Raw genomic sequence first — 14,197 nt, forward strand, 5'->3', positions numbered from 1 at the left:
AACTGAACATTTAACTCCTTCAGTTTTGTTGGTGCCATCCTATATGGAGCCTAGGATAAAGGTGTTGTACCTGGAACTAACTCAATAGTAAACTTTATTTCCCTGTCAGGTGGTAAGCCTGGTAACTCTTCAGGGAACACGTCTAAGAATTCTTGTACCATAGGTACATCCTCAGGTCTCAGCTTCTTATCCTGTGAAACTGACACATAGGCTAAATAGGCTTCACATCCCTTACTCAGCAGCTTTCTAACCTTCACTGCTGATATTAAACTTCCTGGAAGTATTCTTTTACTTCCTACTAGGGTTATTTCTTTTTCACCTGGTTTCTTAAAACTATTTCTTTCTTAAAACAATCCATAGTGGCATAGTGTTTACTTGGGAAATCCATACAAAAGATAACATCGAACTCTAGTAATTCTAATGGAATCAAGTCAACCCATAAACTCTGATTTCCAAGAATTACTTCACAATTCCTGTAATACTCATGTACAACTAGAGTATCTCCTACAGGCGTAGAGATAAACAAATCCTCATTCATACGCTTAGGCATTCTATCTATATGTAATGCACACATGCTAGATATGAATGAGTGTGTAGCACCAGGATCAAATAATGCATAAGTGGATTGTTTACATAAAGTTATCATACCATTTACGACATCTGGAGCATCTTCCTCTTCCTGGTGTGTCACAGCATATACTCTACCCTGCTGCTACTGTTGTTGGGGTCGTCCAGCTACCCCTTTCTGCTTAGCTGCACTGGATCCCTCACCTCTAGTTCCAGTCGCTCTGGGTTGGTCTACAATCTGGGTAACTCTTCTTTGCTCACTCTGTGTTTCATGACCTAGCTTGGGACAATCTCTCTTGAAGTGCCCCCTTTGTCCGCACTGGAAGTACACATTCCTATTACTGTAACATACTCCTGTATGGTGCCTACCACAGTTTACACAAAGTGGTCTCCTTCCTGTACTAGCTACTGACTCGGTAGCATGACTTGATACTGATCTACCACTCGGTCCAACTGCAGGTCCTGACCTCTTTCGACCTGAGCTTTGTTGGCTCGTGCCTCCAAAACTTCTCATCCCTGATTGTTCAGAGAACGGGGGTCTAAAACTCTTACCTCTTGTTTCTTCAGACGTCCTAAACTTTTCTGCACCTGGCTGGAGTATATCTTCTCTTGCTACACTCTGCTCAACTCTGATAGTGGTCTCAACTAACTGAGTGAAATTCACCCAATTAGATGTAGAGGTAACGGGTGTACGTATCTTTCTTCTTAGTCCATTCTCAAATCTCCTTCTCTTCCGCAATGATCGGAAGGTCATATTAAGACAACTCAATAAATCTTTGCTCATACTCAGCAACCGTCATCGATCCCTAAGTTAGCCTGAGAAACTCTTCCCTTTTTGCTTCCTTAAAAGCACTAGGGTAGTATTTATCCTCGAATACTTGTCTGAACATAGGCCAAGTCATAGTTTCTGAACTATTCCTCCTGGCCTCTATCACTTTCCACCACTTCTTAGCTTCTTTCTACAGTAAGAATGCCGCTAACCCGACCTTACAGTCCTCAGGGCATCTCATCACCTTAATCAAGTCCAACCAGACCTCAGCATCTACTGGATCTGTGGCTCCATCGAACGTAGTGGCACCTAATGCTTTCAGCCTCTCGACGCCGAATTTCTTCTCTGATCGGTCTGAATCGATCCTACACTCGCCATCAATCCCTGGGCGATTCTATCAAACACTCGATCCTCCATCTGGGGACCTACTTCTACCCGTGGGGTACTTGACTCATTTGCAGAAGTCGCTTCCTACTCTATTGAGTCTGTAACTCTCTTCCCCTTTGGATCTGGGTTCTGTCTAGCTTCAAGACCTCCGCTGATAGGGTCAACATTCCTCTCCTCAGTCTGTTTGCTTAGCCTGCCACTTCTCCTCAGCATCTTTGCCTAATTATTAAGTACACAAGTTAGGGACTTAATCTAATGCATGAACTCTCTCTTTCACCCAAAATCTTATGCTTTACACTCAACCTTTTCCCAAGTTTTACGTATACCTTTGCTCTGATACCAAGCTATCACACCACGTCCCAGACTACCCTCTGAGCCTAGGAAAGAACATGACTGACAGCAGTTATCAATCCTTTTGTTGACACTTACTACCTAATAACTCTTACGAAATAACTCTGATACCAAGGTATAACTCATGTACAGCGGAATGCCTATTAGGCCAAAAATTTATTAATTCAGAAACATAACATGTTTAGAGTAATTACAGCACTAGATTCATAAGTCCCAAAGCCCAAAACCCTCGTCCCTATATGAACAACTATAACATGTGTAAAATATTTACAGTAACCACCTAGCAAATGGGTTACGATATCTTTGTCCTTTAGTGGAAGAGCAGATGCAGAGCTATCTCCTGAGGATTTGACCACTACCTGGGGAAAGGAAAAAATTTGAAAATGGGGTGAGCTTGCTATACCAATGAGTGACTTAAGAAAGATAATTGATTCTCCTGCAAAAGTCTTAATAAAGAGATTAAACTGAAATATAAACTTCTACAGTAACTCCTCGTGGTTTGGCCAGAATCTTCAAATCTTCAAGACTGACCTAAGCTTACCCGACAGCCTAACCCTTCTATCTTTTCCTCAGTTTCCAGCCCGATCCCTTGGAGCTTCATATCTGGCAGCCTTAACCTAAAAACTATACTTGTAAAGCTTTCAGGTGGCTTTAGAATCACTCCAAACACATGAGTATATTGGGAGAACTCCTCGTCTCAAGTTGATGTTGTTTCCAGAATTCACTGTCTACTGCATCTCCTTTGAAGCTTTATGATCAACGCATGGATTTGTTATCAACGCAATGTTTACTCAGCTTTCCCACTCTTCTTAATGTCTTTTGAATTGTGATCTGAAAAGAAGTCCTGGCTCTATTTATAGGCATCCAAAAACTCTCCAAGGTCGACACCTCCTACTTGGCTGCATGTCCAAGTGTTTCTTCCTCACACCATCAACGCAATCTTAGGTGTCTTCTTCATCCTTAGCCAGCACAAAATGCTTAATTTTGTATGTCCTCTTGTGCAACCACTTCATTTGCTTAAGGCTTAAGATTTCTTCCCAACAAGCCACATGTTAGGATCATGACCTTGCATGCGTCTATCAAATCTCATATGCGTTAACCACAAATGCGCCCATCCATTGCCGCAAACTACCTATGTCCGGACACCATCAGCCAGCGCATGCGTCCACAAACCCTTGAATGACCAACGCATAGCACATAACCAATGCATAGCACATCACCAACACATAGCGCATCACCAACACATAGCGCATCACCAACGCATACTGCATCACCAACGCATAGTGCATCACCAACGCATAGTGCATCACCAACACATAGCACATCATCAAAGCATAGTGCATCAACGTATAGTATTGCACTACTGCATCCATCGCGTCCACTGGATCCATCATCAACGCATCCAATGCATCCAACGCATCCATCATCCAACACATCCGTAATCCAATGCATCCAACATCCAACGCATCCAATGCATCCAACGCATCCATTTCTCTTGGCCACACTTTGCCTTCAATTACCACATCAAATAACCTCTAAATGATCAAGGCCAACGCATTGACAACACTTATTAAGTTTTCTTTCTTCTAACGCATGGGTTATACTTAGCCAATTTTTCCAAGCTTTTCCCAAAGAGTCAAGTTTTCAAATTCACCCTTTCCTTCTAATTTCCCACCCTTTTCTCTACCATTACACATTAGTTTCTTCATCAACCTACTCACCACCCTGGTCTCAGTAGGGAACATACTCAAGTAGAGAAATTAGGGTTCAGGGTTCACATGCTCCCATGGGTGTCATGCGAACATCCAACTACGGTTGTGTGCCAATCTCAACTTTAACTCTTGAATTTCAAAGGAGTTATCTCTTGTTTCTTTTATTTTATTATTTTTTTCTCATTTTTCTCTTTTCATATTGCGTCGTTCTTGGAAACCCTCCTTCGTTTTGGCTTGCTCCCATGTGTGTCATGCGAACATCCAACTATGAGCAGGCTTCTTTCACAACTAACTCTTATCAGGTTGGGATTATTTTTTAGTTTTCTCTTGCGCTGACATTGGAGTTTATATGAAAATTTATTTATTTATTTATTTATTATTATTTTTTATAATGTAAACGTATTTTTCTTAATGACCGCATCACTTGATCTCATATGCTCAGACCTTCCCCACCCCCAAATTTAGAGATGCGCAAGGTTCTCATTGCGTTGTTTGGACAGAATAGACAAACACTTAGACAAAATTTCAAAAAGAAGGTTTGAGCAGAATTTTGAAGGATAAAAGGTAAAGCATTGCCATAGCTACGAATTTACTAAGTGTTAGTCAGAAAATACAAAGTGTGGGAAATGTTACTAAGTGTTTGCATATTATACATCACGGCAGCGCAATGAATAACGCAAAATAGAAGATCATGAATATTGCAAATAATGACAAAGAATGATAAAGAATAAATCAGTCCCCATGTTTGACCTCGGATCACACCGAGAAACTTGCGGTGGAATTACACTTGGTTCCATCGTAAAGAAACTTTTGACAACGCATGGCATACTACGTGAACATCCATAATTAATGCATATCTAGCAGTAGTATCGCATCATTTTGAGCATAGAACATCATCAATCATACATCTCAGTGTTAGAAATGACCAACACTCATCCATACTAATCATTCGGCAATAAAGTATTTAATTACAAAAAAGGATGCGAAGCCGAGGTTGATCAGATGGGTTCTCCTCCTCCAAGAATTTGACATAGAAATAATTTATCAAAAAGGGACGAAGAACCAAGTTGCAGATCTCTTGTCGAGATTGGAAAACCCTGAGGTTGACCGCAACGAGTCAGAGGCGAATGTGGTGTTCCCTGATGAGCAGCTGTTCCATATTGAAGAATTGCCCTGGTATGCTGACATAGTCAACTATCTGGTTTGCAAGCAATTTCCAGAGGAATATACTGACCACCAGAAGAGGAGGCTCAAGCATGAATGTAGATCATATTTCTGGGATGAGTTGAATCTGTACAAAAAGGGGGCAGACCAGATTCTGCAGCTATGCATACCAAATGCTGCTCAACAACACATATTATCACAATGTCAGGACTCACCATATGGTGGGCACTTTGGAGGACAGCGCACCACAACTAAGGTTTTACAGAGTGGATTCTTTTGGCCAACATTGTTTAAGGATGCAAATGACTACGTAATGAAGTGTAATCGGTGCCAACACACAGGTAACATTTCATGGAAACATGCAATGCTGATGAACATCATCTTGGAGCTTGAGTTGTTCAACTTATGGGGTATCAACTTCATGAGACCATTCCCTCCCTCGAATGGTAAAAATTATATTTTGCTAGTCGTCGACTATGTATCCAAGTGGGTAGAGGCAATGGCATGCGCCGCAAGCGATGTGGTGGTGGTCTCTCAATTCCTGAAGAAAAAAATTTTCACTCGTTTTAGCACTCCACATGCCATAATAAGTGATGAAGGGTCTCACTTTGTCAATCATATTGTCAAGGAGCTGCTGCACAAATATAACATTCTCCACATAGTGGCCACCGCATACCATTTGCAGACGAATGGTCAGGCCGAGGTGTCCAATCGGGAGATCAAGTTGATACTCAAGAAGGTAGTAAGGCCTTCACGAAAAGATTGGGCAACAAAGCTCGACGATGCGTTGTGGTCATACCGAACTGCATTTAAAACACCCATAGGTATGTCCCCATATGCGTTGGTATTTGGTAAGGCTTGTCATTTTCCTTTGGAGCTAGAATACAAGGCACTGTAGGCGGTAAAGAAGCTAAACTTTGACTTTAGAAAAGTAAGAGAAGCAAGAAAACTTCAATTGGTTGAGCTGGAGGAATGGAGGATCAATGCATATGAGAATGCAAAGATTTACAAGGAGCACACAAAGTGCTGGCACGACAAACACATATGCGACAAGAACCTCCAAGTCGAGTAGAAGGTCTTACTATTCAACTCACGACTACGGCTCTTCCTTGGAAAATTAAAATCACATTGGTCCGGACCATTCATAGTTAGAAAGGTATTTCTGCATGGCGTGGTTGAATTATCAAATGATGACGGAACCAACGTATTCAAAGTTAATGGGCAGCGAGTAAAAGCGTATCACGGAGAAGGCTGGCATCGCCAAGTCGAGTCCATGGAACTGAGAAACATTGAGTAAAAGAAGAAGTAGGTGGTCCCTACTCTATCAGACGATCAAAATTCATCAGGGACGCAAGTTTTGGGAATCATGGAATCTTCAACTTTTCTCTACTACTATGAATTTTCATTCCACTATATCTTTTCAGATCTTTATCTATTCTTATTCAAAAAAAAATGGAGATTGTGGTAAAATAATTTTGTTTTGTTTAAAATCATTTGACCCTTTCACTATTTTTCTTGCAAACGATCGAGGCATAGGATTGCGGAGGTGTTACATGAAAAAGAAACTTATCTTATTCCGTCACCGCAATCCACAGAAAATAGATCACTGCAAAGAAGGATGCATCAACACACAATGCGGGCGACAGCGCAAATTTGTGGGTTGTATTCTTTCTTAACTTTATTTCAAATTTTGCACTATCGCATCGCATTTTGATTTTAAAAGTTTTATCACCGCATCCTCTTTGACTACCGCAATCATTTAATATTGATAAATTTAGTAAGTCACCGAATGCTGTCTCTTTGCCAATTATGATTTCAATGATGAAACATATGCTTCTATTTTTTTCATATATACTAGAGTCAACTTAATCTTAGAAAAGTCACCTCATGAAATATTTCTAGAGTTAGGGGTCTGCTAGCTTTCTTTGGCCCTTTACCAAACCTCCTAAGAACATCACATGAATTCTTTCAATCTTTTGGCAATGAGAACATTGCCACATTTTAAATTTGGGAGTGGGGTATTTATTCTCGACCTTGCTATTTTCAATATATATATCGAGAATAACAACTTCATTGTCAACGCAATGGGAAAACCCATGTTGATAAGAGTTAAGTTGTGAAGGGCACTTACCCGTAGTTGGATGTCTGCATGACACACGTGGAGGCAAGAAAAAATGAACCAAGGGGTTTAGAACGATGAGAAAAATCCATGTGCACAGACGATTTTGGGAACGGATCTCATTTGGTGCCCCGGGGCCCAATTTTTTTGCGCGAACTTTCCGGCGGGCGAAAATTTGAAAACGGACCCAGGGGTTCAGAACGATGAGAAAAAGCCGTGCGCGCAGACGGTTTTAAGAACGGAGCTCGTTTGGTGCACCGAGGCCCAATTTTTGTGCACAAACTTTCCGGCGGGCGAAAATTTGAAAATGAACCCAGGGGTTGAGAACGATGAGAAAAAGCCGCGCGCAGACGATTTTGGGAACGGAGCTTCCCGGAACCATCTTCAAACACATTGAACAATTTGGAACCACTCAGAAACCAATTGAACCAGTCAAACCGGCTCAACTAGGTCAAACGTACCGGTCCAGACCATTTGGACTGACTGGTCAATGTTCGCTAGCACGATCAACGGAAGCGCGGGCGGGTCGGGTCGAACGGAGAGCGCGAAAGTGCGAGCAGGCAGGCGGTGATACCGGGACGGCGGGCGGCGTACGCAGCTACTTCAGGCGGAGAATCGGGTCGGGTCGCAGAACAAGCCAGAGCGCTTCGTCGACAGCTAGCGCACGGGGCTTCTCCATACCGGGTCGGATCCTTGCTTGGGTCGGGTCTGGGAGCACTCCCTCGGGCCTGGAGGCTAATTCAGGTCTGTGAGCCAAAATCTTCAATTTTTTTATGTTGTCCTCTCTTCCGGAATCAAGTAATTACAACCTAATTTCAACTCTAATGACTCCAACAAATTTATAGACCTTTTTTCACACATTAATGCTCATAAACATGTGAGCAATTACAAATTTCCACAAGAAGTTTAAAGAAAAACAATGCCAAAATCATAATAAATCCACTTTAGTCCATATTTCATTCAACATTTGAATAGAAAGGAAAAAAACACCCAACTAAAGCAATTGAGCGTAATTAAAGCATGCACTGATACCACATGATGGAACACGAGACATATGCAGCGGAATAAGGATCTAATTACACTCTAATTACTTTTAATTAAAAGGAAATTAGCATGCAAAAGAAGGAAAAAATAGTAAATAAAAGGGATATAATACAAACTTTGTAGCTCCCGAAAAATGCTTCTCCTCGCTGAATCTCGACCCGAACTCTTCCCGACCACCACTAGAGCTAACCTACTATCCTCTAGACTCAGAACCAGGTCGTGGGACCCGATGGATGAAGAACCTAAGAGAGAGAAAGAGATGGAAAAAGAAATGGAAATTTTGGTTTGGGTTTTTATTTTTCCAGCCCAAATTTAGAAAACAATTTTGGCAAAAATGGAAAAAGTTTTCAATCCAAATTGAAAAGCCCGTATTTATAGAAAAAGGCCATGCAAAATTGCATGAAACAAATTCATAAAAACTCAACACCTAGATTCCACTATCTAAGTGGGCTTAATGTCTCCACTATAAGCCAACACCTAGCCCACTATTTTGTTAGTGGAATTATCTAATAAAAGTTTGGATTTTCCCACTAACTTTAGTCAAAGGGCAAAATAGTCATTTTGTCAAAGTCAAACTTCGACCAAAAGGGCAAAATAGTCATTTTGTCAAAGTCAAACTTCGACCAAAAAGTCAACATTTTGACTTTTTATGATTTTTTTTTGTGTTGACTAGTTTGACCTCCCGAGCATGAATTCACATTAATTTCTCAAAATACAAATCACATTTGAATATAAGGTCGGACAAAGTTTGATTTTTCAAAGTCAAAAGTCAACTCTTTGATTTTTACATCTTTGACCATTTCCATTATTTCCGAGCTTCCGAATATGAACTATTCATATTCTTGATATTTAAATCACATTTAAATATTAAAGCTGTATCTCTAAACTAAAAAATCGATCACTATATCACATATACTTGTCGGTTTCTCTCTCTTCACTTAATTCGAACAATTCGAATTATTCTATCATACTGTTCTAAGTTTATTCCATATGAGCTAGTAGGAGAACCTGATGGACCTATAGATCATGGACTCCAACGATCCGAGATTAGCTGGTAAACTCTTTATACGGAGCTAATCAACATTCGTTAACTTACGAGTCATTCCACTAAAGTACCGTAGTTGCACTCCTCTCACTATAGATATATTTGTGTCCATATGATATAACCATGATTAGTAAGCTAATCCTTCAGAGGTTGTTCGTAATCTTGGCTGGGTCATAAAAACCGTTTTATCCCCAAGACTACATCTTGTTCCTTAAGTTTTACTGATCCTCTAATGAACAATTGGTTTAAGGTCCAACCTATAAACCGAACCCCTCTCGGGCTAACGAGAGGGTGAGGCCCCTTGTTCAAGACCTGGATTCAGTACTAAAGGGAACAACCTATCTACTATCCCTATAATGGGTAGGAGTGAATTCCATCTTGTACCCTATGCTCCCAGCTATCCACCTGATCTTACCCCTGAAATGGGAGGCTTATTGGTTCAACGATAATGAGCTGCCCTCACCTATAAAGGTCTAAGGATAATTCCGAGTAAACAGGAGTTCATAGTTAGCTCAGGATTAAGATTAAGTTACCCAGGTCATCAATTAACAAAATAGTCAGTTTTATACTTAAAACGACGTTTAGAACGTAAAAAGTGACATTTCATGGTTTAGTCTTACGTAAACTCTTTACATAGGATGCCTCCACTTTCATGTCTCCACATGAACGATTTAGGATCACATCGTTTGTACTAACTACAAAATGGGTCGCATCCATAGTGTCCCTAGAATAAGGCACCCAACCTTATTCATATACTATAGACCATTTTGGCAATATATTTGAACTTGATTCACCTTTATGTCACTACATAAAGTTCAACTACATAAAATAGCCTCATGACCTTAGTTTATTGGATTCAAGATTACAATTTCAATAATAATTTTATTGAAAGACAAAACAGAATATGTTTATTAATTTACAAACTACGAATTTTAGGACATAAAATCCAACAAACTCCCACTTGGACTAAAGCTCCTAGTGGAGTATCAAAATGTTGAATTTAAGTGAGAAATATATGAGTACAATAAACATATGAATACAATAAACTAGGGCATGTACCAAAAAGCTCTCCCACTTGTCCTAGTTTACAAACTTCGTAGACCTAGACTCTGTAGGTGACCTTCAAACACTTTAGCCGTGAGGGCCTTTATAAAAAGATCAACAATGTTTTGCTCAGAAGATATCTGGGTCACTACAACGTCTCCATAATGTACAATCTCCCGGATAAGATGGTATTTGCGCTCAATATGCTTGCCGCGCTTGTGGCTTCTTGGTTCTCTTGAATTTGCAACTACACCACTATTATCACAATATAGGGTGATAGGCAGATGCATATTTGGAACACTTCCAAATCTGTCAAGAATTTCCTCAACCATATTGCTTCTTTTGCTGCTTCACATGCAGCTACGTATTCAACTTCCATTGTGGAGTCCACAATACAATTTTGCTTCATACTTCTCCACACTACTGCTCCTTCACTCAGAATTAAGATTGATCCCGATGTAGATTTTCTTGCATCTTTATTGGTTTGAAAATCAGAGTCAGTGTATCCAGTAAGGATCAAATCCTTAGTACCATACACGAGCATGTAGTTTCTCGTTCTCTTAAGATGCTTGAGGATATTCTTAACGGCAGTCCAATGATCATATCCAGGATTGGACTGATACCTACTAACTATCCCTACTACATAGCATATGTCAGGTCTAGTACATAACATTGCATACATCGGGCTCCCTACTGCGGAACATAGGGAATGCATCTCATATCCTCAATCTCTTGAGGTGTCTTAGGACATTAATCCTTTGACAAATGAATTCCATATCTGTAAGGTAACAGACCTCTTTTGAAATTTTGCATCTTATACCTAGACAACATTTTATCTATATAAGTTGCTCTAGACATGGCTAGTGTTATGTTCTTGCAGTTCTAAATAATCTGAATCCCAAGAACATACTGCACATATACCAAATCTTTCATTTGGAACTGCGTTGCTAACCATTTCTTGATGTCAATTAGGTAACCTACTTCATTCCCAATGAGTAGAATATCGTCAACATATAAAACTAAGAACGCTATAGTAGAATTGACGATCTTCTTGTAAACACAAGGCTCGTCAACATTCTGTTCAAAGCCATAAGATTTGATCACAGTATCAAATCTTATATTCCAAGATCTAGAAGCTTGTTTCAACCCATAAATGGATTTTTAAAGCTTACAAACCTTTTGTTCTTAACCCTGTGTAAAAAACCCCTCTAGTTGAGCCATATAGATACTCTTCTCAAGATTACCATTTAAAAAGGTTGTCTTGACATCCATCTGCCAAATTTCATAGTCATAAAAGGTGGCAATGGATAAGAGTATTCTAATCGACTTATGCATGGCAACGGAGAGAAAGTTTCTTCATAGTCCACTCCCTCTCTCTGGGTATAACCCTTTGCCACAAGTCAAGCCTTAAAAGTCTGTACTTTACCGACTTGGTCTCGTTTTCTCTTGTAGATCCACTTACAACCAGTTGGTTTTACATCATTTGGTTGATCTACAAGTTCCCAAGCATAATTGAAGTACATAGACTCCATTTCGAGGTCCATGGATTTGACCCACTGATCACAGTTCACATCTTTCATCGCCTGTTTACAGGTCGATGGATCCTCTATGCTGTCATCAGGTATGACAACTTGTGTTTCTGTTAAACCCAAGTAACGGTCTGGCTGATAAACAACTATCCCACTACGTCAAGGAATTCTCAACTCTTGAAAAGGATGTGACCGACCAGATTACTTCTTAGTAGATGACCTCTACTCTTGAAAAGGATGTACTAGTTTTATCTACTACTTTAGTAGATGAACTAGTTCTATCTGTAGTGTCTTTGGGAATTTCATTCAATACTAGTTTACTGCGAGATTGATGACTTCTTATGTGGTCTTCCTCTAAGAATGTGATATTTGTCGATACAAATACCTTATTCTCTTGAGGATCATAAAAAAGACCACCTTTTGTTTCTTTTGGATAACCTACAAATAGGCATAGTTTTGAACAACGTTCCAATTTTTTAGGATTTTGCACCAACATGTGTGCCAGGCATCCCCAAATCCTAAAGTGATGTAAACTGCCTTTACGTCCTTTACATAGCTCATAAGGTGTTTCTGAAACACTTTTAGAGGCAACGTTATTCAAAATATAGACAACAGTTTCTAATGCACGTCCCCAAAAATAATTAGGTAACTCAGCAAAGCTCGTCATTGAGCGAACCATGTCCAACAAGATTCTGTTTCTTCTTTCAGATACACCGTTCTGCTGAGGCATATTAGGTGCAGAGAGTTGTGACCTGATTCCGTGTTCTATCATATAGTCCTGGAATCTTAAGTCCATGTACTCCACACCTCGATCTGATCGTAGTGTCTTAATTTACTTCAGAAATATTGAAGTGGAACATCATGTCCAGGACATGTTCTCTAACAGAGGTCCTTTCCTTCATACGCTTATTGTAAATGTATTTAATTGCCTCATGTCTTTGAATTGATGACGGTTACCCGAACATCTCTTTTAATGAATCCATGATAGCCTTAGCTATGCCCAAGGATTCGTATTTCTTCGCCAATACATCAGTCATATTGACAAGAATATAGACACGGGCTTTATCATTAGCCTTAACCCATTGATCATAAGCATCCCGACTAGTTCGGCTAGCATTTGAGGTAGGGGCCTGAGGACATTCCTCAGTTAAGATAAATCTCAAGTCCTCTATTACTAGTATTATATTCAGATTGTTTTTCCATGTTGAGTAGTTGTCGCCGTTCAGTTTCTCAAAAGCTAATAGTCGAACTAAAAAGCTAGTCATGCTAAAAAGAAAAACATATCCTTTTTAGTAAAAAAAACATTAATCTTTAAAATCCAATTAAGTTTAGCAAAAATAATGTACCCATCATTATTATAGTTGCAACGATATTTCAACGATTTAGAATATCCTTCATTGAGGGGTGATCGACTATTCCTCCATTGAACCAAGACTATCTTGACTAGATACTATCACCAGAATAACTCTTATTCCTATAGTAACTTAGTTATCGCGACTTTGGTCAAGAATTTACTAACATTTGGTAATTCTCGTAAGTGTGACCCTCCATTTTCAGACCTCAAAGATCGGAATCATTATGCTCCCGAAGTTTGAAAGACAAGAATGAAAACGAACCTGAGAGACCCTATCAATTTCTAGAGTTCGTGGAGTTTCGAATCCTATAATACAGCCTCCGATTGGTAAGGTCGCTCCAGGGCAGACATGCAGGCACATTATAGGAATCTCATGGTGCGACCTAATGGAAGAGACCGTATGATGTGTTGACACACTTCCTTCTCCCACTTACTATGAACAACTTCCCCTATTCACCTTGGTATTGACTCATGCAAACACTCTCCGAATGGAGTCCGCTCCTAGGGCGGCTCAAAGCCAAGCATGAATCTCACGGTGTGAACTCTTATGGATGCTAGAGCTAAAAGTACATTACTTCTCTCCAGCTGAAGTGTTCTAGACGATTAGGGTATAAAATACTTAGCGATACATTTCGGCTAACTTAAACATATCCTAAGTCTAGGTGATTCATCCGAGTACTGGATTTTTAACCTATGATGTCTAAGTGATAAATAAATTTTATTACCTCACACCGCTTACGCATGCTCATAAAATCAGTTTAACCTAACTCAGACGCTGGCTCGATCTCCAGGTAATAGGTGTTCCGTGAACTGTCAACTTAAAAACCTTCAACCTTAGTCATCTTATCTGACTTTTTGCCAAGATCTTGCCAGGTGAGTTTTCTTGTAACTTCGGTTTTACAAGATATCGACCTATTTTCTATGAAAATTGGGATTGCTCGATGGTTAACCCTAAGTGAGCATGCATCTTATCTGTATTATAGATTTTAGAAGTCTAGGTTATTTTATAACAATTATAACCCTAGAGCATTCATCTATAATATGCTTCCTTCAAACAAACATGCTTTAATGTAACACTTATATTAAAACTAAGCATGCATAGTATATATTTT

General features: G+C 39.7%; 1 protein-coding gene across 1 annotated transcript; it reads right to left on the reverse strand.

Annotated features, from left to right (window-relative positions):
* Positions 1-12,684: 12,684 nt before the first annotated feature.
* LOC150031657 (uncharacterized) lies at positions 12,685-12,996 on the reverse strand. Its single transcript, XM_090308808.1, has one exon. It carries the CDS (start codon positions 12,994-12,996, stop codon positions 12,685-12,687), a length of 312 nt encoding a protein of 103 aa, XP_090164934.1.
* Between the last annotated feature and the right edge of the window lie 1,201 nt (positions 12,997-14,197).

The sequence above is a fragment of the Benincasa hispida genome, unplaced genomic scaffold, assembly GCF_027475165.1.
Source record: "Benincasa hispida cultivar pf3 unplaced genomic scaffold, pf3_genome.v1.1 HicScf1016, whole genome shotgun sequence".
NCBI lineage: Eukaryota > Viridiplantae > Streptophyta > Magnoliopsida > Cucurbitales > Cucurbitaceae > Benincasa > Benincasa hispida.